Source organism: Vigna radiata, chromosome 6, assembly GCF_000741045.1.
Source record: "Vigna radiata var. radiata cultivar VC1973A chromosome 6, Vradiata_ver6, whole genome shotgun sequence".
NCBI classification, from domain to species: domain Eukaryota; kingdom Viridiplantae; phylum Streptophyta; class Magnoliopsida; order Fabales; family Fabaceae; genus Vigna; species Vigna radiata.
The window spans coordinates 32,811,005-32,835,949 of NC_028356.1; the positions used below are offsets into that span (position 1 = coordinate 32,811,005).

The following is a 24,945-nucleotide window of genomic DNA, read 5'->3' on the forward strand; positions in this document are numbered from 1 at the left end:
TGACAACAAACAGAGTGCCCAACAATTATAAAGCTTGCAATGAAGGGGTTTCTGGCATTCACTTAATGCGGAGTCCAAAGAAGGGGAAATATCCTAAATACTTTGAATTCCAAACAGAGCGCATATCATGAGCGCATATCATGAATTAATTAGTACCACAACAAGGAACAGTTGAAATCGATATCCTATAACATCGAAAGATGATATCTAACGCCGTATCGGTAAAACATAAAAGCGAAAAAACAAGGAGGTCAAAAAACAAAACCTTTCCACAAATGACGAGAAGGGTGGACCAAAGCGAGACTTCCTCCAGCTCTTCAATGGCGAACTGTCACACACGAGACCAAAGCAACACTTCGATGGTGGAACGACAGGTTTCGGAGAACGAAAAACTGGTGAGAGAGTTTTGAAGGTTCAAAGTGAAAACAATTTCACTTTCTGAAAGGCGCCATCAGGTTTTTAGCACTTTTGTTTCCAAATATGCCCTCTACAACAAAATTAAACTATTTAAAAATTCATTAAAAACAACAAATGAGACAATGACACCTCTCGGCAAATCGTTGTCAAATTTCTGTTGTCAAACAAACATTTTCCATAAATAATTTTAAAAATGTCACTACATTTTGAAAGACTTTGTTTTTCTCATAACCAAAACTTATTACACAATTTCAAATGTTTTTTCTACACTATAATGATTTTTAGACAAAATCCTTTGTTGCTAAATAGATAATGACCATCATCTCACACTATGATTTAATGGAGGAATTGTAGAGGTGTTGATCATGCCATTAGACACAAAGTAAGTATTAGACATTCGACAACACATCCAAAGATAAAGTTACTATTTATTTGAATGATGACATGAGATACATATAAGAGTATTAGGAAATAACATAAATTTCCTATATTCAAATTGTGTGGAACAAAACTAAATGCAAAATAGTTACACACAATATTGATAATGGAGTTCAATTGTAAGATCTGTAGAAAACAAAAATAGTTTCTATTCTTTTTTTTTATTTTGTGATCATAAATAATTAATTATGATTTGTATTGGTGTGTAGAAAGTATTAAGAAAATGAATAAAAAATAATTTATGATAGTTTTTATATTAATTTTCAAATATTGCATGAAATAATTACTTAAGTAGTAATGTTTGCACTATATTATCAACAAAAATGAAGTGATGTGTAGTGGTGAGTGCATATATCAAACTTCCAATAGTTTAAACCTATGGACCTTTATCTATAGGTAATGATTGAACCATTTGAAATATTTTAATAATCTCCATAAAATATTATAAAACCGTCTGCGACAATTGACCTAATGAGGTTAAGTTCATTTTAAGACAGGAATATAAATAATGTTATTTAATCATCATAATGATCTATTTAACTTAATCTTTAATACACATTTACCAATAATCTTACAAGATTATCCTGGATTCAAAGGATATAATTCTCAAATAATTCTCTCCAAATACTCTTCTTTTATTCTCTAAAGAACATATCAATATCATCAATGCTGATACTTCTTCATCAAATTCTATTCCAGTATATTTTAATTGATTTGTTACTATATTAAGTTGTATAAGAAGTTGTGCTGTTAATGTACCTTTTGTCATCCATAAAATAAATTGAACAATCATATTACCAATTGAACTTTGTTTTAAGCAGAAAGTTTTTCATATTCCAGAAAGAGGCACCATAAATTCTATTGTGGTTGTTTCTTTACAATATTGAATGCACCATTGTCAGATAATGTCAAAAAGAAAAAATTATAACAATTATGCTTACACTTTCTAATATTGTTTTCACTTGTCTTTTTCCTTAAATTCATATTTTTTTTTTTGCATTTTCTGAATTTCTTCATCAAATCCATACAAGGATAGTTGTACACAACCACCTTTTCATCCCATGACACTTTCTTTTTACTCTTCTTTCCATTGGTGGAGAAGTTCATAGCCACTGACTTTTCCACCACTTCCTCCTCTCTATCATTGCTTTCTTGCTTCAACTCACTCTGCATCAAATTATTTAAAATCAATTCATTTTATTTTTTCATTCAAATAAACTGATAACAATTATATTCTTCAAGATGAATATTAGTTTGTTAAATACAAAAATATTAATAATACACATTGAATAAAATTTATCAAAAAATTTAAACTAAACTTTTTGTCATTCTCATTTGTCATTGTATAAAATTTATCACTTAGTTTTTCATAAAGTTTAATTAACAGTAAAAATGATTTTTTTTATAAAACACTTATTTTATATTGTAACAGTAGTGGTTAATATATTAAAAAAAATTCACACAATTAAATTAAAAGAAATATATTTATTTATTTTTAATGATAAGAAAACCAAACTGCATCCAATTTAAAACTATAACAAATTTTAATTTATTTTATATTTCAAAAATTAAAAACATATTTAACTTATAATATAATATTAAATTTAAATTCACACTTAAATTTTCTAACTCATAAAAAACCATAAAAGTTAATATTTTAAGCAAAACAATACCTGAATAGCAATCTCCTTCTTAATGGGCTCATCATGAATATCTTCTTCTTTGTTTTGGCTATTCCTATCTGTCGCTGTTTCTGTAAAATACTTATACTTTTGTCTCAAAAATCTGAAATCAGAAAACATAACATTATCCATAAAATATAAGATATAACAACAACAAAAGATACTAACTTCCAACGATTCATACCGAACTTCTTCTACAAGTTTCTTTCTCTTAAGCTTTTCTGCTTCTAGTTTCCTTTTCTTAGAAACATTCTCCTGTAATATTTTCATAACTTTATTAGCAAAATCATCCTCCCAAATCTAATATTTTCTAATTGGATAATAATACTGAAACAATATTTTTTTTTATAATATTTGAACATCGTCTACGTGTCATTCTGTGATTAGTTCAAAATTACTCTACAATCAATAATAATAATAATAATCATAAATATTATCATAAACCAATAGTTAAATTTATTAGAATAAAAAATAATTCTAACCTTTTGAATGTGTAAATAATGTGCCAATAGCGATTTGTATTTAAGATTATTCTTCCCATCTTCAATGGAGTCACTAGCTTCACGACCCTTTTTCATATTTGCACCTCAATTTGAGGTTTCAATTCAAGAGGAATGAACTTTCTATGAAAAAAAAAAATCACAACCTTCTGCACTTCTTTTTTGCTGATAATGATCTGCATTGAATAATTAAAATTTGAATTGAGAAAAAGAAGGGATTAAAAAAAAAAAAAACATGAACAGCACAATGATCATAACCCTAGACGAAGAAGAAGAGAGCCCTTTTGTGCTACTTACTAAAAACGAAGAACACTTTTGTGTTGTTTTTCATGAAAGTAAAAAACTTAAATAGATACTTGAAATAATCATGTTGAAGATATATAAGAGATAAAAAAGACATAACGATAAAAAGTGATAGAAGGAAGAAAAAAAACTAAATTATCATCGTATCTTCTATCTTCTACTATGTATTTTATGATTCTTGATTTGATTTTTGTGTTTCTTTTAAATTAGTAAAATAAAATAAGTTTAGTGTAGTTTTGAAAGTTTTTAAGTAATTGTAGAGAGAGAATGAAAAAAATAATAAAAGGGAAAAAGATGTATCGACATTATGTCATATCTTCTAATAAATTCTTTTTCATAAATATCTTTCAATAATTTTGATTGAAGATATATTGAGAGGGAAATTAAGGAGATAAACAGTTAAGAATATTGTTGGTGGTGAAGTTTTTTTTATTCAAATTTTAAACGTACATATTCGGAAATAATATTTTATTTTATTTTGTGATATCTATGTAACTAAATATACATAATATTGTTTGGTGTTAATATAATATTGAATGCAAATTTTTCTTTGTTAACTTGTTTTCATTAATTTGTTTTTCATTAATGTTATTATCCTACCGCAGAATATAATTGTAATTTTAAGATAAAGGTAATCACGTTATTTTACATATATTAATTAGAATTAAAGACGTCATAAATTAATGATTTAGATTCTACGAATTTAGTAGATTAAATAATTTGACTTATTTAATTAAGAAAAATTATAATTATTTCTTTTAATTTAATATTCTTTTAATATGTAACAAAAATTTAAAAGATCTAAACATTTTTTTAAGATTTTTTTAGATAATAAATAAATCATTTATCTAAAAACTAAATTATAATTCTATATTATACTTTACTATCTTATAAAAAAAATGACTAATAAAAAAAAAAGCGAATAAAGTTTCATGGCATGAATTTTTTTCTCCTAAAATTTTAAAAAATAAAAAAATTTGCTTAGTCGATAGAAACTTTTTTTGGTCCTAGTGAAATTTATAAATTTTTTGACATTTTGCTTCTTTTCAACTTAAGTTCATATATATATATATATATATATATATATATATATATATATATATATATAATATTTTCTCATTTTCTTTGAAAGTATATTTTGCACCATTATGATAATTACTAAGAATATATCATTTGATAATTTTCAAACTATCCTTCTTTATTCTTTTTATATATGCATATTTTTTTAAACTGGTTATCCTTTTTCAGTCTACCATCTTTCTATATTTAACTGTATCAATATTTTTTAATAAATAACCATTTAAACTGTTTACTATAAATCCAAAATATAATTGACATATTTGAAGATATTTTCTTGTTATAAATTGTAGTTACAGCATAATTTAAATATTGAAAAAAACTATAAAATTTTAATGTGTACAAATAAATAATTGTCCTATACAATATACAAACTAAAAATCACCAGTTTAAAAGAAAATAGATTGATAGAAACTTTTTATTAACATTTTCTTGTCTTCTTCAATAATTTATTTATATAAATTAGAATAACCATCTTAAATAGATAATATTTTCGACCAATTCTCAACAAAAACTATTATAGAAAATTTTCTTCAATCACATTTTCAATGTTTGTTCTTAGTTTCTAATATTTTCTTCTATTAATTTTAATTATAAATTGAATTATAAACGGATTACATTATCATAATAAGAGAAATTTGAATTAAGTTAAGATTAATTTTGTTATGTAATTGGATGTGTTAATGAAAAATGACAAATAAAAGAAAAAGATGGAATATTGGTAAAAGTGGAAGTGTTATATGATTTTGTTCCCATAAAAAGAGAAAGAAAATGCTCTAAGAATAGGAATCAGATTTCTACTAATAATTTTGAAAAGCTAAGAAACAAATCTCTGCTGCTACCTCCATAGAGCCAACACCCATAAAATGTCACAAGGCCCACAACACAAATAAAATACAATATACAATACTAATATATTTATGTTTTCATTTAATTTCTAAATTTAATTTTTTATTTCAATTTTCTCTTTTTAAATCTTGTTCTAATTAAAATTTATTCTAAGATAATTAATGGAATTTGAAAGTTTCTGTATAAATATTTATTCATGTAACTATATAAAAAAATAAATAAACTAGCATGTCAAATCTTTTCAAACATTAGAAGTAACATGATTTTTTTTCAATATCTCATAAATATTCAAAAATTACCTATATAAATCTTATTAACACAACTCATATTCACAGTCAACCTTAAAAATTCACAACAACAAAATTTACAAATAAGTCTATAGCCTAATTCTATAAAAGGAGATAAGGAAAGGAATTTAAGATGATCAACTCTCTTACATATTTCGTACAACCATTGTCTTACTACGCCTTATCCTTTCCTTTTTTTTCTATTTTCATTTTATTTTCATTTTCTATATGTTTTGTAACACTTTCATGCAATGTTAAGTCTTTGCGATAATTATTTTGTAATTTTAATAATGACTTATTAGGTTTCAATTTAAGTAATGAGTTATTGATTTGGTTTATTTATTTGAGTCTATTTTTATTTTTGTTATCTTTGTTAAGACAAGACTGAAGTATTTGAAAGGGGTAGGGAAAGAGGGTTGAATAGTGCTTGTAGAAAACATTTTTCACAATCATTCTGATATAACATGTTATCAAGCATTTTAAATATTCTTTTAAAAGCTTGGACACTCTACTTAAAATAATGAGTATTAGCACTACTCCTGGTACTCATCACTCTTGTCGAGATTTCCCTTGAGTATTTGCATCACTTTTGGTACTCAACAACCTTAATTGAGATTTCCTTTGAGTATTCGTATCACTCTTGGTACTTAACAACCTTAGCCGATATTTCCTTTAAGCTTTCAAACCACTCCTGGTATTAGAGTATCGTGCCTAGATTTCTTAATTCAAAAAGAGTTCAGTTGTAAGTATTTTAATTCTCTTCAGAATTGCAATCAACGATTGCTTACAAGTAGTTCAGACTAAATCTCTCACAAAGAAGATTTGATTACAATACAATGTAGTCAAAACACTCGTAGGTGTTTCTTTCTTCTCTCTTACAATGGTAAGAAATATGACACTTAAGCTCGAGAGTATCTCTTTCTCTGCCCTTTTCTTCAGCTCAGATGTATTCTTTTCTTTTTGCTTTTTTCTCTTTTTTTTCTCTTCAGGATGAATATGTTGTTGTAAGCTTTTCTTGTGCTATTGAGCTATCCTATTGATTTCCTTCTTGAAAGATCTTCTATTTATAAAATTCATGGATATTTGTCCGTTATATTGGATTTGTAATTGATAGTCTCGATACTTGTAATTTCTCTTTCTTCTTTTCACAGTAATCGTTGTGTAAGTCAACTTTTGTCACAACATACATGCTTTTTCAATCCTTTGCTTGAAGTAGGATGTGCCATCTTTTTAGATTTTTCTTCAAGTGAGGAACATTTTGTGAATATCTTCTTCGTCTCTAACATCCACTTTTTGATATGTGTAGAATAACTTATCTGCAAAATTAGAGTAAATTGTACATGCAACATATATGACTTTTCTTATTACTTTTGTTGTTTTTGAACGTTGAACATTTAATGTCGTTTAATGATTGTTCAGAACAACAAAGTGCTTTTTGATTTTCTACCGTTAGGTAAGCTCTCTTTTCACAACAGATACCTAACATGATATGTACTTCATCATAAGATGAGGTATTGTTAAGCTCATGGTATCGTCTTGATCAAGTAAACGCTTCTTTAATAGCGTTTAACATGTTTAATCTTTTCTTATGTTTTAATAGTTAAGTATTTTAAAAGGTTTTGTTAGAGACATTATCTCTACTCATTTTGTTTTTCGAGAGATGATGAATACCTAATCCAGGTATTATAAGCATTGAGTGTTTAGCTCAATCTCTCTTGGATGCTTTCAGACAAGACATCATCTAGTCATGCATCTATGTGTTTTAGCCTATATATTTTTTTCATTCCTAAGTGTTTTCCTAGATGTTTTTCTATTCCTAAGACTTAAGTGTTTTCCTAGATGTTTTTCTATGTTTGGGGTTTAGGTTGTGGGTGTCTTGGAATTTTGGCTCTAGGTCTTGTGTTTTCATCCTAGGTTATATTCATATGTTAACCCATTTTAATGTTATTTGATTAAACTTCAAAACATGAAATTGTTTGTTTAACATAAACGATTTTGTCTTTAACAAAGATCGTCTAACCACTCATGTTTTGAAGTCTAACAAACAGTGTTTAATAAAATAATATCCAATAAAATGAACCATTTAGGATAATATTGTTAAACGCTTAATCTGTTTAAATGCTAAGTACACAGATCTTTCCTAAACACTTAACGTCTAACGTATTAAATGCATGTGCAAATAGTACTCGTCTATCTGTTATGTTATGTTCTCTTTATCTGTGTAGATCACAAAAGTACAAAGCTTTTTTAAAGGTTCTACATTGGATTAGAAGAACGTAGAGAGATAGAAAGAAATCATGGGAATGTTTCTTTAAGTGTTTTATGCTCTACTCATCCGTACAAGCTATCTCTACAAAAGCACATAACATCTGACTTCGTACCAAAAGGCTACCTACCTACGAGAAATCAATGCTTCTAAGTAACGGATCTTTTTCGAAGATAGTTATATAAAGAGGATTGCATGAGAGAAGATAAGAAGAATATCCTCTAAAGTTTTATGCTATTATTTTCTCTCAAGCTTTCATCGTCTAACATTGTCTTTGAAAAAGAAAAGTTTATTATAAGTCATCAAATTTATTTATATATAAATCTTATCTTCTCTACAAGAGTTATAATTTTTACTTGTTTTCTAAAAACGCCTTTGTTGTGATTGTATATTCAAAAATAAATTAAAACTCTTGGTTGTTTAACTTAGTGGAGTTAAATGGTCTAGTCAATTAGATTAGTAAGATACCAAAAGTGGTGTAACTCGTCTAATTAGTAAATTAGGAGTGGTTAAACATGTTGTAATCTTTTGAAAGATTAGTGGTGTAACGCCCCGACAACTTACAGGGACTATTGACTGCCCCCACACATCAACACGAGGCTTTTCAGTGTGTTTTGTCCTCACTCACACACTTTCCGAGAAAACTTCCCGAAAGGTCACCCATCCCATAATTACTCTAGGCTAAGCACGCTAAACCATGGAGTTCTTATGAGTTAGGCTACCGAAAAGCAAATGCATTTGTTGATATGAGTAGCCAAATCAATTCCTTTAAGCTATCCTTCAACTGCATAGTCCCATACACCGGTGTATGTTCGATTCGTCCACGTGCCCCTTCCACTAGAAGCTTGCCAGGGGCCGCTCCTTGTCCATGCCTCTTGCATCAGCGATCACTCCCCGCCCTCGTTAGTGCCCGGGTGTCACATGCCCAACAGCTTTCGTCTGGTTCGTCCTCGAACCACACCGTACTGGGAGAGGCTAGGCTCTGATACCATTTGTAACGCCCCGATAACTTACAGGGACTACTGACTACCCCCACACATCAACACGAGGCTTTCCAGTGTGTTTTGTCCTCACTCACACACTTTCCGAGAAAACTTCCCGGAAGGTCACTAATCCCATAATTACTCTAGGCTAAGCACGCTTAACCATGGAGTTCTTATGAGTTAGGCTACCGAAAAGCAAATGCATTTGTTGATATGAGTAGCCAAATCAATTCCTTTAAGCTATCCTTCAACTGTATAGTCCCATACCTATACAGTCTCTAGATTCCTCTCATTCCGGTGTATGTTCGATTCGTCCACGTGCCCCTTCCACTAGAAGCCTGCCAGTGGTCGCTCCTTGTCCATGCCTCTTGCACCGACGATCACTCCCCGCCCTCGTTAGTGCCTGGGTGTCACAAGTGGAATCCCTTAAGAGTGCTTAAAAGAGAATTTGAGGTAGTTTAGTTTGAACCGAACTGATATAAAAATAAGTTTCCCTTATTGTTTTCAGTTTAAAAAGTTTTCCTAAATGCTTTTAGAAATACTTAAATTTTTAACACTTAATTTAAATCGTCTAACCCCTAAAAAATACTTATTTGAACTCCATTACCTAATTTTTAGAATTTTTATTGTGTTTCAATCTTGAATGTTACTGATTTAATAAGTCAATTTTATTCACACTTGTCAATACCAATATTAAAAGCAACTAATAGAACTCAAGATAAAAAAAAATTAAAATAAACTTAAATAAATAAATCAAATGAACAATTCATTACTTCCTTGAAACCTTGTAATTGATTATTTAAATTACAAGAAAATAAACTCCAAAGACTTAACACTTCGTGAAGATGTTACAAAACATGATATAAAATAAAAATAACATGAAAATAGAAGAAAAGAGAGACGTGATGTTAGAGGACAATGGATACATGAACTCTACGAGAGAATAGACCACCTAAATGCCACATATCTATAATTTTTTTGTTGTGAATCTTTAAAGTTAATTGTGAATTTGAGTTTTATTAATGAAATTTGAAGATATCCTCTTATTTATTTCAAAGATTTTTTTTGTTACTTTGAAGATTTGACCCAAATTTAAAAAGATTTAACACATCCTATCGATTTAGATTTTTTCTATATAAATAAATAAATGTTTATGCAACTAAAAGTAATGATGACAATAGACGAGGCATAGAGAGTTTCATTATCCCACACTCGTCCCTAAAGAAAAAAAGTCATCATCATCATACCTCTATCCAACGGATATACCATTTTTATATCATCTTTATCTCCATTGAGATACATTCATACCCATACCCATTTCTATATCAATTAATTATTTAAAAAATAAAAAATCATGACAAAAGAAACACAATATTATCAAATATTGAGTATCAAAAGGATGTATTCTTATTTTTTTAGAAAGAAATGATAATTGTATATACTTCAAATATTCAAGTATATCTCAAGATAATTAAAAGACTATTTTTAACATGTTTTTATATCTCAAACTCAATTATCTATCTTAAAATAAATCCTAATGAAAACATCATTTAAGATAAATCCTAATAAAAACATAGTTTTAAAAGCACAAAACATAAGAAACTAAGTTTAGAAGTTAAACGAAGGCATAAATTTTCACTTATTGCATATCATCATCTAAATCATATCATATGTTCAAATATATATATGTAACTCTAGTAGAAAGTAAAGACAAAAATTTGAAAATGAATGGTAGTTAAAGTGAAGATGTAACTCTAGATTGAGCAGAAAGGAGTAGTCCACACTGTATATACAGTACAAAACCTATTGAATTTCAGTGCTCTCAATTCTTAGTTCAAACATTTGAAGATCATTGTTCTTATGTTGGTGCACTGGACTGCCTCAGTTTTTTTAACTGCACTAAAATCATGGTCATGTTATCACATCCATCACCAATACCTATTGTTGGTGCCAAACATCGATCCAGCACTCTTTCACAAACCGCAGAAAGTTTTGTTTCCTGTGACATAAAATGATGTTCACATTAATTAACAACATAGGGTCCATAGCTCAGTGGTAGAGCATTTGACTGCAGATCAAGAGGTCACCGGTTCGAACCCGGTTGGGCCCTTTTTTCCCTAAATTTTTTATTAACACTGTAATTAATTATGCATCCACAGTTTCTCTCTAACTAATAACAAGTATAAACAACAGTTGATATTCATGACAGTACCAAACACTGCATTAAATATCATCAACAAGTATAAGCAACAATGGTACATTATTCATTTAATGTTTGTTAGGAAAATTTTAAAACTTAGAAACTCACAATGAGAAGTTGTTGGCGTACGAAATCAACCAATTGCTGGCTTGACAAGCAATCCCTGAAGCAATAAGAGCCAAAAAATTATTATATGGTTAATCTTAATGTCACACATAATTGAGTTTTTGAATCATAAAAAAATCAATAAACTCTTTTTAAGTGTCATATAGAGATTGGTCAGGAAGTGTAAATTCTCAAGAACATATAATAGAGAATAGAAAAGTATAATAGAATAAGAAGTATACCATATGCCATCACAAGCTAGCACTATAAATTCATCTTCATCAGAAAGTTCAATCTGTTATAAAATGACAAATAATAATACTCGGTCAAAAGTTGAAAACTTAAGATGGTAGAAAATACTTAGAATCTTGAGTTTTAACCAAGCATTTCATTTTTGTTTATTCCATGTTGCAACCATGAAAGTTTGGTAGAGTTGATCGATTTAATGTATATCACACATGAACAAACTTACAGTATTTATGTCTGGATTGGCTGTCACCATTTGTTTTTCAGCAGGAAGGAATCTATTCTGCTTAAACTCCATGTCACCTGCAGAATAGTGAAACATAATGAATGGGGACCATATAAACCATGACCCATATACACCATTACCAAAAGGCTCTTAAAATCTCATATCAACAATTCAGAAATAAGATCAATTCACAGTTTCAATTAGGTGCAAACCTCACTTACAAACAAGTTAAGTTTGAAATCTACGTATTAACATGGTATCAGAGTCATGAGTTAGAGTCTATCCTAACGAAATTTGTTATTTGTTAGATTTGTTTTTCTACCTGTTATCAAGCCCGTTGCGTAAAGTTGATTTAAGCTTTAAATGTACTTCTTAACAAATCCGAAATAAAATTATATTAACATGTCACAAAGAAATTAGTATCCAGAAGAAACCAATACAAATATATGAAATCTTCAATTTTCCAATATAAAACCAGCTAAAATTGGAGGAATCTTTAATAAACATTCATAACAGCTCACTTGTTGGTAAATAAATACCTATAGCTCTTGCAAGGCTTAAACTCCCATTAACTCTTCCAGCATGAATAAAACCACCGGCTTTTATGATTCTTTCCTTCTCAGTATCAAGATCAGGTTTATGATCTATAGACAAATCGTACGCCTGCAGATAATATGAACAATAGTCAGAAAATTGTTGTAATAATTGTACACGAAATCTGTTATTTTGAAGATGAGAATTTCCATCTAGAAGTTACCTGACCCTTCCTACATATTACACAACGTGAATCACCAGCATTTGCTACAAAAAGTTGGTTGTTTCTAATAACTGCAACACAGGCAGTGCTTCCTGAAGTTGGTCCAGCAAAATTAGAATGAGGACCCTGCTTACAATACATAAGACATATTACTGAATGCAACGAAAGAGACACCAGATAACAAAAATGGAGGTGCAGAGAAATTATAATTTCACACACACAAAACCAACACACTTGGTCTGTTATCACCATTTCGGCCACAAAATCAAGGTTTTTAGGCTCTCTGATATGGCATTGCAACTGTAATTTGACTGCATTTATCCACAATTTTCTTCAATGTCAAGAATTGCAATAAAACCATAGTCTTACCACAATTTAAAACCTTACCTCTTTACTTAAAAAGCTATGTGGCATGTATATAACCCATTGATGAGTTATATATACTATACTTGAGCCTAACTCTTAAATTAAAAGGGATTGACACTACTTTTAACTTAAAACCTCAAGGTATGAATTTTTTTTATATGGTATTTAACTTTGTCATTTTTATTCAATGTAAGACTTAGACTCATGAAAGCTATGATGTTAAAGAAGGACCTTCAAATGTCATACCTACCTCCTCAAAGGCCCAACTATCCTCTTGAGCCTTATATTCTCTGCTTCGTGGAGACCAAATCAATCCTTCTATCTTACCATTGAACTTGTTTATCTTATCACCCAAAATTGCCAATTCCCTCCAGCCCCTTTGACCACGCATCATCTCATCCATCCTGCAATTATTACAAAATTGCCATCTCATTACTCATTTGTTTTATTTCATTTTACTCTGGTGTTTTGGTTGAAGGATTAGAAGAAATTAACGAATGCATATGGAGTCCGTGACAATATTTTTTTGCCTATATAGGGTTAAATATGTGTTTAATTTCTAAACTAGAAGCAAAATTGGAATTCATCCATGTCCCAAACTTTATACATTTTGGTCTCAAACATTATACATTTTGGTCTCAAACTTTAAAAATGAATGAATATAGTCTTTTAAACTTAATAACGTTAATTTTAATCAGTTTGTTAATCAGTGTTCATTCATTTTTAAATGGTGTTCCAAGCTGACATTTGAGTTGTAACATGTCAAAAATGTGTAAACAATTCGAACACCATCCTAAGATGTAGACACCTCAAAACAATTTAACACATCTGGATTACAAGGACTATATCTATTCGTTTTTAAAGTTTATAGAGACCAAAATGTATCAAATTTTGGGATAAAGATGAATTCCAATTTTGCCTCCAAGTTTAGGGACTAAACATATTTAACCCCAAATTTTAATGGCATGCTTCCTATGTGATCTTCACTTCTATAATTTTAATGAAATGCAGTAAATTGTAAGTATGCTATACTTTATATTCAGAAGAATCACTTTTAGTAGTAAGACATGAAGTTCACTTTTTTCCCTCTAACCTGAAAAATGATTCCCGAAGAGAGGTTCCTATATCTCCAGCTATATATGCTTCACTCTTGACCACCTGTTGGTGAAGATACTTAGCACAAAACTTGGCAACCACCTTACCTGAAAATTTTGGACTTAATTTAGCATCCATAACATATTTCTGGAGTAAATCACTCAAGAAACACTTACAAGAGTAGAAAAATAAAAGAAACTATGAGGAATGAATCAAACTCCTGTCATAAGTTATAAGTTAATATAACTTCTGCACATCAGAATATGGAAACGATGAGACAAATTGTCAAAAATTTAAGGAGCAAAGTTAAATTTAACTTATGCTAGTACTTTAGACCCATTTTACCTTGTTCACTTACTTTCTTTTCTTTTCTCATGAATGTTTACCTAGAAGTATATTAGTCCACTTACATAAATTAGAGCATGATAACAACGTATCATGAAATAACTTTTATCTATGGTTCAAATAAAAGTATTGAAATGAGTGGCAACATGAAACTAGTCACCCAAAGGTTAACTAGATGATATCTATGAGAAAATAAGAAAAGTTTCTGAAAAAAGAAAACTGAAAATTGTACTATTTAGGAAAATAATTTCTGCAGAAGTCTCTCTTTTAACTGATCAGAGAAATTGGAAAGTATTGGTGTTACCATTTCTGCTTTTCAGGGGTTTATTATTCAAGAATATATCATATCATACTTATCTTTTTTCAATTACAGGGGTTAGAAGGGTAAGACTAATGAGAGAAAAATGAAACAGAAAAAGTAACAAAGTTGTAAAACTGAAAATAAAAAAAATTGAAACAGCAAGTCCTTTTTAACATGTACAGAAGACATCAGTAATAAAATTGTAAAACTAGTTCTAAATACTCAAACTTGTTCGAGTCTTACCTCCATGACCATCATAAACTCCAAAAAAGGAAGTGGATTCGTCCAGATCAAGATGTGCAGCATGCTAGCAAAAGAAAAGAGAATGAAAAAACTTAACAGCAGATTAATCTTCAACTAAAGCAATATATGCACACAGATAAATCAAAGTAAGTTGCAAACTACAATATTAGAAGCATAATTAATGATACATACATTCATTCCAGAAAACATAATTGACCAGACCAAAAATCTCATTGTCCCTAAAACATGAGACAGAAGATAAAATTGCACCTTTAAATTAAGTTCTTTTTTTTGTGCAGACAAAATTCAGTATTACTCACAAACAAGATAATGAATGTAATAAACTAAGTGGCAACTTTTCCAGCGACAACTTACTGCATCTTCCATTGATGCACGCCAGCCTTGCATTGATGATAAACCATATCTAAGATGATCATTTTCTCCATCATCGGAAGACTTTTCAGTTTTGGGAGTGCTGAGATTTGTTCCCATTCTTTCTGAACAAAACAAATAAGCATTAGTTTTATTTCTTCAATCATGAAAAATAAGCAAATAAAACATTGAAAAGGAATTTGGATATCATTCTATAATAGCTCTTACATAGAAAAGACAAGTCATGATGCTCAAAGACAAATCTAATGTCTACATTAAAAATTACGAATAAGCTGTTCTCAAAGGGGAAAGTAGAAAGAGTGAAAGAAAATGTCAACTGAATCGCACTTCAACTGGGAGAACAGTTAGAAGCATAACTTTTGCAGTTCTAGTACATGACAGTAGTACTTCAGAAGAAAGATAAGGATGAGGTAGTGATTTTCAAGCATGGCAGAGGAACTAAGAAGACTCCTCCAGTCAACAAAAAGGTTTTTTTTCTGTTTTTCCTTTTTCTCAGTGGCAGGGTTAGAAAATACAGAATGATCTGAAACTAAAACCATGCAAGAAACACAAAATATCAACCCAAAATAAAATATAAAGAGACAGAGCAGACTGAATTCAAGCTATAGATAATGAAAGCTGAATAAAGAAGCGCTAGCGCTCAATATGGAAAAATGACCACAAGAAAAATTGGAAATTCTTGAAGTCTTAATTGTGTTGAGAAATGTACAAAAAGTAATGAAGATCAAGATTAATCAACAGTAAAGAGAAAAGCAAAGAAGCAGTAATCAGAGAGCAATAGAGGGTAGAATCCATAATCAAGGAATACCCAGATGATAATATGAACACAAAATTAACAGTAAGAGTTCACAGCTCATAATTCTGCATTTTCTAACTTGAAAGTTAAAAGAAATATCAAATGAGGTGCAAAAGACTTTACTTTTAATTCTTTCTTCCTTTTTTAAACCTTTGAAAAGTATGAACAAAGTTCAAATGGGAAGATTGAAGAGTGGTACTAACATAACAGGTCAGAAGTATGGAGAGAGTGAGGTGTTGGGTTTGGAGTTAGACAGAGAGGTGAAGGAAAGAGAACGAAGAAGAGAACACAGAAACAGGTATAATTACAACCGCTTCTATTATAAAGAAAGAAAAGAAAAGAAAAGAAAGAAAAAGACTTTGTGGCAAAGAATGATATTTCTTTATTCTGGTTTAGAGCCTCTGAATTTGTCAGATACTGTTCACCCACCGAACATTTTTTTTACACAATTTCAATGTATTCTTACAAGTCAGTCTTTAGTATTATTATTTCTTACATATTATAAGGCATTCTTTATTTCTTATAGATTATAAGTTAGAAGATATATATATTAAAAAGTAAAATTGGAAGAAAAGAATCTCTGCTGATTGATATAAGGAGTTTTTGGAGTCTCTGTTGTTTTGGTCTCCTTAGAAAAAGGAGTGTCTGCAATTTACACACTTGTACTGTTCTTAAAAACGAGACTCACAGATTCAAGATGAGACAAAGCAAACTTGGTTTCAATGAAATTAATAGTTGCTGCAGAATTTACGAAGAAGTGATTGACGAGGAAAAAATCTGCAGAAGACAGTGACATGTAACAATATGTTAATGTATTTATTATGAAGAGGGAAGAAAGATAATAGAAATTTGAATGGGTGGAGAAAGATAGAATAGAAGAATAGAAGAATTTGAAAAAGAAAAAACATAAGAAAATTGAAAAGTGTGGGGACTATAGTAAAGGATGTGTGGTATGAGTAGTTGCTATGCTGTCATTGTTGTTAATGAAAGACAAAGACTTCTCTAAGTCAAAGTCTTTGCCAAGCTGAGGTAACCTGCCTTCACCATAACATATTCATCAAATATTTTAATCATTTTTAAGTATAAATCATTTATTTTCTTTGATACTATTTAGTAAAGGATAATAATTCCTTTAAAATTTTTGTTTGACAATACTTTAACATCACTTACATATCATTTAATTATTAATTGATATTTATAATTATTATTATTAATTATAGAATAATTTTGAATCAATGACATGTAATATAAGAAAGAATTTGTGGAGAATTGTTAAAATTTTTACATCTATGGGAAAGCTATGTGAGTTATTGCATTCACTAAAACAACATCTTCCTTATATCCTTCATCTTTATTTTTCTCATTTCAAACCTTTTCTATCAATTAAATCACAAATTTATCGATTTTATAATTTTTTTTAAAAAAATCTAAATAAATTTTAACTTTTGTTAAAAATTTCACATTAACTAAAAATGATATGAATTTATTCTAGATAATAATTTTTCGAAAAATATAAAAAAATTTAAGATTATTTTCGTTATTCTTATTATAATAAGAGGTGGAAGAAACAATTATAAAGTGTAGAAAGTAAAAATAGGTGGAATGTTTCTTTCCCAATGATTCTGTCTGACAGACATTCATGAAAAAAAAACAGCGTCCATAAAATAGAAACCACAAACTACATTTTTAGGGTTTTGTCACATAGTGTTTTTATTAACTCGTGTGGAAGATAGTGCACTATATACTATTATGGTGTACAAGGTTGAGATTTTGCGCTTGCTGTGGCCATTGTGGTGGCTCAGTGGTTGTGAGCACTTTAGTGAATGAATTTTGTCATTTATTTCCTATTATCATTAATATATTTTAATCTTGCTGTAAATAAATATTGTTGGAAAAAATATAAACACCTTAAACTGAGACATAGATTGTCATGTAGAAATAATGAAAGCAAAATAAAATAGTAAATCACGAACTAAATACAAATAAGGTATAATTGTCAAATTGGATAGATTATTAATTAATCCAAAAAGTAAAAAGGAGAAAACAGAGGTCATTTGTATAATAAAATAGTTCAGAATAAATAAGATAAAAGTCTCTGGTAATAAAAGAGCTTAAAAATCTCACTAATAAAAGAGGTAAAACCTGATATTGTGGATCATGTTAAACCTCCATGGATAGTTTGTGATGATTCTAAGCGTGGAAGGTGAAAAAAACCTCGCAAATCAATTTGTGAGGAATAAAAATCCTTGCAAATTGAAAAAAAAAAAAATTCACTGTCTAATAACTCTTGTTCCGATTGTGAGGTCGGTTTGATTTTCATCTCCATAATTTAGCTCCTAAACGTTTGGTCTCGTCTCAAGATCTCCTCTCCGACAGTTCGGGTACTCTCTTTCGGTCGGATATCTGCTAAAAACACTCTGACACTCAAGTCGATGGGTAGTCAAATGATAGAGATCGAAAGAAAAAGTAAAAGTTGAAGTAAATGCACAATGAATGTAACCTACCAACTCTTACCTTTGACCTCTATTTATAGTTTTTGTTATGAGTATGTGATTAACAAACCTTAATCACGACCCAATCGTTGGCCCAATGTCCTTAATTCTGTTTTTATCTTAATTCTGAATTAATGTCATTGTCGTTCTTCGACCAGGCGATAAAAACGTCTGGTCGTTCGCAGATCTTGAGACTAGTCACTTTCGTCCCACCGAACGTTTCTCACTAGCCGTTTGTCATACACGGTACAATTCTTGTTTTAAAGTTTAACAAACGAATATTCAACGAAAAAACGTATATGACTTAAACCTTATATAAAATATGTTTGAAAAAAAATCATTGGACTCATGAGCAAAACGTGTATGTTGAGCATGAATAACATTTTATACAACTCACAAGCAGTGTCCAACAAAAGTGAGTTTAATATTTCAAATTGTTTAAGATAAAATTTTTATTAAATGATACACTTTGTAAACAATTTATTACTCAAAAGAAAAGACTTGTAGATACACTAAACATGTCTATACACTCTACAACATTTATAATAATTTCCTTTATTTTATATACATATTATAAAAAAATCTTGATTTTTATAATAAGAAAGGTAGATGTCTTTATTTTATTTTTAAATAGGGACAGTAAAGTTGTATATAGAATTAAATAGAAAAAAAAAATGTTTAAAATAGTGTTTAGAAAAATAGTAAGTTGAAGATATGTAAGAAATAATATTTGTTTATAAGAGAGAAAGATAAGGACTTAAGAAGAGAATAAATGAAGACAAAGAAGAGTGTGTGGTGAGTGATGAACCACATAAACAAGTCCATCAAATCTTCACCTGAGGTTTCAACACTTCCACCTATATCACATCTCACACATATTAACAATCTCCGTTATCTTAATCTTTTCACATGAAAAGTAGTACATACAAATAAAAAAAAAGAAGACGAAATTAGGTTAAATTTCATGTTTTATCAATTCAAAATTACTTTTCAATTCTCTATTTGTGTAAATTAAATAATAATTTGATCAAATCATATCTTATTATAGTATTTGTAACAAATTTAAATGTATTACCTCATTAAAAAAGCGTGCTTCAAAAAATTTTAATTTTCAATTAATATTTATATATTTGATACTAAGTTTATAATTAATAATTAAAAATATCAAACAAACTTTTAGAAATTAAAGTCAAACGGAGGATTTAAAATATATTTGAACCAATTATTTTGCATTAAGTTTAAACCACGTAATGATACATAAAAAAATAATGCTTATTTGCATATGACGTATAATTTTTAGAGTATATTAATTTTAAAAATTAAACATATAATATTATTTTTACCTTTCGTTTTCTTTTTAAGTAGAAGATTCGGATAAGTTCCTCTCTTGCCACTCTTTCAGCATAGATCCAATTTAATGGAAGAAATATGCTATTTATTATTATAATAATTTAATATTTAAGATATAAAAAATAAATTATAAGCTCTATTCTTTCTTTTTTATAAACACATGTATATAACATGTCTAATATTTAAGTCAATACCTATGTCTTTTTAGTATTTAATAACCACAAACGATATTCGTGTTTATTTAACTAATTGATTCGATAGTTTTTTTATTATGAATTGAAACTTATCATTTGCTAAATAAAATAATTTTATAATTTTTTAAAATTCAAATGATTAATGTCAAATTGTAAAACTGTGAACAGTGTTAATTGTTATTTTCAATGGTAAATAATCATTTAGTTTAAATTATTTTCATCTTTATATATATTTTTTCTCAAAATATACTAATTTAAAAAGAAAATAGTCAAATCTTAAGTTCCAATTTAGACTTGTTTATTATTTAAATGCTGAGAATCTTGTTTTTCCATAAAGTGATGCTATCACAAGATTGTATTTTTTTTTTTAATTTTAAAAATAAATTGAAAAAATCAGAATAAAATTTAGTTTTCAAGAACTGAATTTTGGTCTGGATCATTCATTTCTGTAAAAAACATTGAAAAATTTTGATCTAATATTTTTCTCCCATGTAAATTTCCAATCTACAGACATTTCCATTCTGTATGAGACACAGATTATCTTCCATATTCCAATCAAAGAAAGGACGAAACTTGAGAAATCTCTTGAGTTTGCAACCACCAAAAATGTCCTCCATGGCTTTCTCCACCACCTTCTTCACACCCCTCCATGATTTCACCCATGCCAGAACAAACCCACCAACTTCTCCCTCTTTTCCTTTCGTCAAATCCTCCTTTGCTTCCTCCAACTCAACCTTTTTTGATCCTTCCCTTTCCCTACGAACCTCATCAACTTTTCCAAGGCTCTTCATAAAGCCTAGGTCTTTCTCAGTTCATGCCAGAGCTGCCACAGAAAAGACCATCTATGATTTTACTGTCAAGGTACCATGTTTAATTTCAATTTCCACAACCCTTTTTCTTGAAAAGAATTGGGTCGACCTTGGAAATTGAATTTGAGAAGTGGGGTGTCAATTTTTTTTATATTATGGATAGTTTTACTGAATGGGGATATCTTTCTGAGATTTAGATAAGAGAGGTTTTATATTTTTATTATTTTTACTTGTTATGTGCTCAAGGTATATATTATATTTGTACTATATTTTATGATGCAGGATATTGACAGAAAGGATGTCGCTCTTAGCAAGTTTAAGGGGAAGGTTCTATTGATTGTCAATGTTGCTTCACGATGGTATGAGTTATGCACTCTTCAAGGAAGATATGTTGCTCAATATGTCTGATGAAGCCTTAGTTTTCCTCATTAGTTCTTACAATTTTCTATATCTTAAAACCAAATTGGTCATAGCTAACAGTTTAATAAATTTCCTTCCTGTGGCAGTGGTTTGACGTCATCGAATTACTCGGAGCTGTCTCGTTTGTATGAAAAGTATAAGGATCAAGGTATGTTTCGTACAGATGATTGTTATTTGCTATATTTCTGAGAATGACAATATGTCATGTTTTACTTGGTGTTTGCTAATATATCTTATTGGTTATGAATCTATCTACTTGTGCAAACCATTCTATTTTTGTTGTGTACTGTATAAAACTAGGAAAGAGGTGTGTCCCTCCTTTGTGACTTCGGGCACAATTTATTGGTACCTTTGGATTGGATACTGATGTAAATGAAGTTTACTGGCTGGGGTCTGTTTCTCACATGTTAACTCTCCTCTACTACGCAGTTCTATTGATATGGTCGCTTAAACTTTGATTATGATTTTACAATGTATATTGATTTCCCTGTCTGCTGACAAACTATCTTGCTGTTTTTCCCTGTTTAATGGATTGTTTATGATACAAAATACTGCAGAACCTGTTAACTCGTGTGCTGCAGTTTATTCCACTTTGATTGTTATTTTGGATTTAATTAAGTACGTGAACCATCTATGGGTGACAAAGAAAAAAAATTGTTTTAATGAATTATTTATTTGACAGCATTTTTAAAATAATCACAAATATTATGTAGAATTTTAAGCATTCTTTTTCTCCTTCTTCATATGATGAAGATCAAGGTGAGTTTCTAGCAGTAGAAGGGTAGAATCTAGAAATACAGACTCCATCCTTTGTGGCTAAATTAAGGGTGCTCAGTGTGCATTTAGGGAAGATGGAAATTTGAAGAGTTAGGTATGGGATTGAAAGTAAAGAAGTTCTCATTTTCTCATGTTTTGTTTGGACGTTGCATTTCATTCTAAGTTGGGGCGAAAGAATTTACAAAATGATTAGGTAGGGGGTGAAAGTAAAACTTTTTCACTTTCATTTTGTTTTGTTTGAACTGTATATTGCATTTCGTTCCAAGTTGATGTGGAAAAAAATTACAAAATGACAATGCCTATTGTAGCCGCTCCATTTTTGTTTCGATTTGTCATTCTTGTATCTCTGGCTATTAAAGCGCACCTTAAGTTTCTTATTAAAATGAGTAGAGGGACAATGTTGATCTATGGTGGAAAATCACTCAGCGTTGGCCTTGTAATTTCTGGTCTCTTCATTCTTGGAAGAACTTTGGTGATTTTGTTTTTGGAAAATTAAAATACTTCCAATGGGTAGGTTCAAAAAATGATTTTTATTCAATTTTATATTCTGTTGTTTTTATGAATATGGTTCTAAGCTTTTCAATTTTAAATTAATATTTTTCTCAGCTACACACATCTAGTGTCCTTATGCTGCTCCTTTTCAGGTTTGGAGGTTCTAGCTTTCCCCTGCAATCAATTTGGTATGCAGGAGCCTGGATCGAATGAAGAAATTAAGCAGTTTGCTTGCACTCGATATAAAGCAGAATTTCCAATTTTTGACAAGGTTTGGTACTTTTTCTTCAGTCAGCAGTTCAGAACAGTTTAAAGTACAAGTAAACAAAGTAATTAAGTTATATAAAACAGGTGGATGTCAATGGACCATTTACGGCTCCAGTGTACAGTTTTCTGAAATCTAGTGCTGGAGGCTTTCTGGGTGATCTTATAAAGTGGAATTTTGAGAAATTCTTGGTTGATAAAAATGGTAAAGTTATTGAAAGATACCCACCAACAACGTCTCCTTTCCAAATTGAGGTATGTTAAGCTTCCACCTAGAAGGAAATGTCCAGGTTCTAATTGTTACAATAACAATGAAGCTTCTATTCTTTGTTGTTTGAATTGCTCAATTTGATAAGATTTGGCAAGCCAGTGATTCGTTTATTATGAGATAAATCACATATGGCTTTGAGTTGTGTGATACATCTTGAATTGGCATAATTCTGTATCACTAAAAATGCTACAAGGCTTTCAAGAGCAGCAGAAAATGAGTTTTTTTACTTGGTAGCTATAACTGTTAGTTTTAGTACTAGATTTTCTTATAGCTTCTTGTAATTGCTAAAATATGGGCTGCACCCGTTCAAGATATTAGGAAGTACAGTTAAAAGAAAACTATGTATTTGTTTTTACGTGTATATATAAGAGAAGTTATGCGTGTATGTTTGAGAATGGATACTGAAGCTATCAAAAAGATTGTATCATTAAACCTTTTCCTGATTTACTTTTTCAGAAGGATATTCAGAGGTTACTTGCTGCATGAGGTTTGCATTTCGGAACACAAACAAGAACTGTATGTAGGAGCATAAAGCGAGCGATCTTGCACGAGGAGTTAATACTTAAAACAGATGATGATGAACTTGGTGTCTATACTAAAGAAATTACCAGTTTAGTGAAGAGAAGTTATACTTCGTTTGCCCAAAATGGTTCATATTAGTATTTGTTCGTTCTGTTTTTGTGGGAAAATTCTCTGGCCATTTATATTGTCCTAGTAATATGTTGTCATTATAAAAGCTTGTAACTTATGTAACATGCTATAGTTAATGTAGATGCAGCAGCATACTGTTTCTTATTACCGCTATGTTCTTGAAGTTAGGTTATGTGAGATCATTTTTTCACCTTAAAAGGTTAAGTATAAATGCTTTGTCAACTTTATTTCTTTTAGTAAAAAAAATGATTGAAGAGAGACAGGGTATGCAGGTGATACATGGGAGAGAAAAATGCAAATTATTGTTCCCAGGTCAAGTTCAAAGTCAATTACTAAGTTGTTACATGGTTCACATCACATGTAAGGTTTTTTGCGGTTGAAACATTTGACAGTAGCTTCATGAGAGGACAAAACATTTAGAAGTTGATTGTGACTGCGTTAGATAAAAATTCTCATGATGGCCAAGAAAGCTTTCTCTATTGCAAAATTCTATAAGTCTTCAAATATCTTAAATATGCAGCAAGTTAGAATTTTATTTGATATTTTAATTTAAAATTTATATACTTGCAATTTTTTTTCTAATTATATGATATTAGAAAAATTATAATAATTTTATTTTGGTATTAAATATTTAATATTCATTTGTGGTAGTTTTTTATTATTTTATAAAAGTTAATTAATTAATAGAAAAAAAATAAAGAAACAGGTACATGGATACAAATATATACCTGTTACTTATATGGAAATAGAACAAAATTTTGAAACCTGTTGGAGTTAGGTACGAGAACGAAGATGATTGTTTTTTTTACAAAAATATGCATGAGATAGTGAAATCCGTTTTCGTCCCATTATCAGAGTTTTCAGTATTTTTTTTTTCTCTTCTATATTTTGATTTTTCTCAGTCAAGAACAGCTGTTAACTCTCTATTTTAATAGTAAAGAATTATAGGGTATTGAATATTGAAATGTGTCATAATCTTTATTAATTTTTCAAATCATATATTTCACCAAATTATGATCAAAATCAGAAGATGCTGCGTAATTTGACCCAACCATTCAACGCTTCTTTCCACACTGAATCGCGTCACAGATCATCATCTTCTTCTTGTTGATGTTGCAGTGTTGAAGTCAAACCAAATCTCGCATCTCATCAATCCATGAAACACAAACCCAGCTCATTTGAACCCACCCAACAACCACGCAATGGGTGAGAACACTGACGTTACCGTCACCACCAAAGCCAAAACCAAAACCCTTCTCTCTCTTCTAACACAACCAATCCAATGGCTGCAAAAGCTCTCCTCAAAGCTAAACCCTTCCTTCGTCATCGGCGTCTTCCTCATCTACGGTT

At 29.7% G+C, this 24,945-nt stretch overlaps 2 protein-coding genes and 1 non-coding gene across 3 annotated transcripts; 2 read left to right on the forward strand and 1 right to left on the reverse strand.

Moving 5' to 3' along the window:
- Positions 1-10,417: 10,417 nt before the first annotated feature.
- On the reverse strand, positions 10,418-16,298 carry LOC106765263 (probable protein phosphatase 2C 60). Its single transcript, XM_014649824.2, has 11 exons — positions 15,999-16,298; positions 15,062-15,183; positions 14,687-14,750; positions 13,796-13,904; positions 12,953-13,106; positions 12,337-12,462; positions 12,119-12,242; positions 11,580-11,656; positions 11,350-11,402; positions 11,111-11,165; positions 10,418-10,801 (listed from the first exon to the last, which is right to left on the reverse strand). The coding sequence occupies exons 2-11, from the start codon at positions 15,176-15,178 to the stop codon at positions 10,661-10,663; spliced, it is 1,020 nt and encodes a 339-aa protein (XP_014505310.1). The 5' UTR covers positions 15,179-15,183; positions 15,999-16,298; the 3' UTR covers positions 10,418-10,660.
- On the forward strand, positions 10,841-10,912 carry TRNAC-GCA. Its single transcript has one exon. It is a non-coding gene; the product is annotated as a tRNA-Cys (tRNA).
- A 4,049-nt stretch (positions 16,299-20,347) lies between the features above and the next one.
- LOC106765185 (phospholipid hydroperoxide glutathione peroxidase, chloroplastic) lies at positions 20,348-23,793 on the forward strand. Its single transcript, XM_014649716.2, has 6 exons — positions 20,348-20,772; positions 21,003-21,079; positions 21,227-21,288; positions 22,562-22,680; positions 22,761-22,928; positions 23,401-23,793. The coding sequence occupies exons 1-6, from the start codon at positions 20,437-20,439 to the stop codon at positions 23,428-23,430; spliced, it is 792 nt and encodes a 263-aa protein (XP_014505202.1). The 5' UTR covers positions 20,348-20,436; the 3' UTR covers positions 23,431-23,793.
- Positions 23,794-24,945: the final 1,152 nt, after the last annotated feature.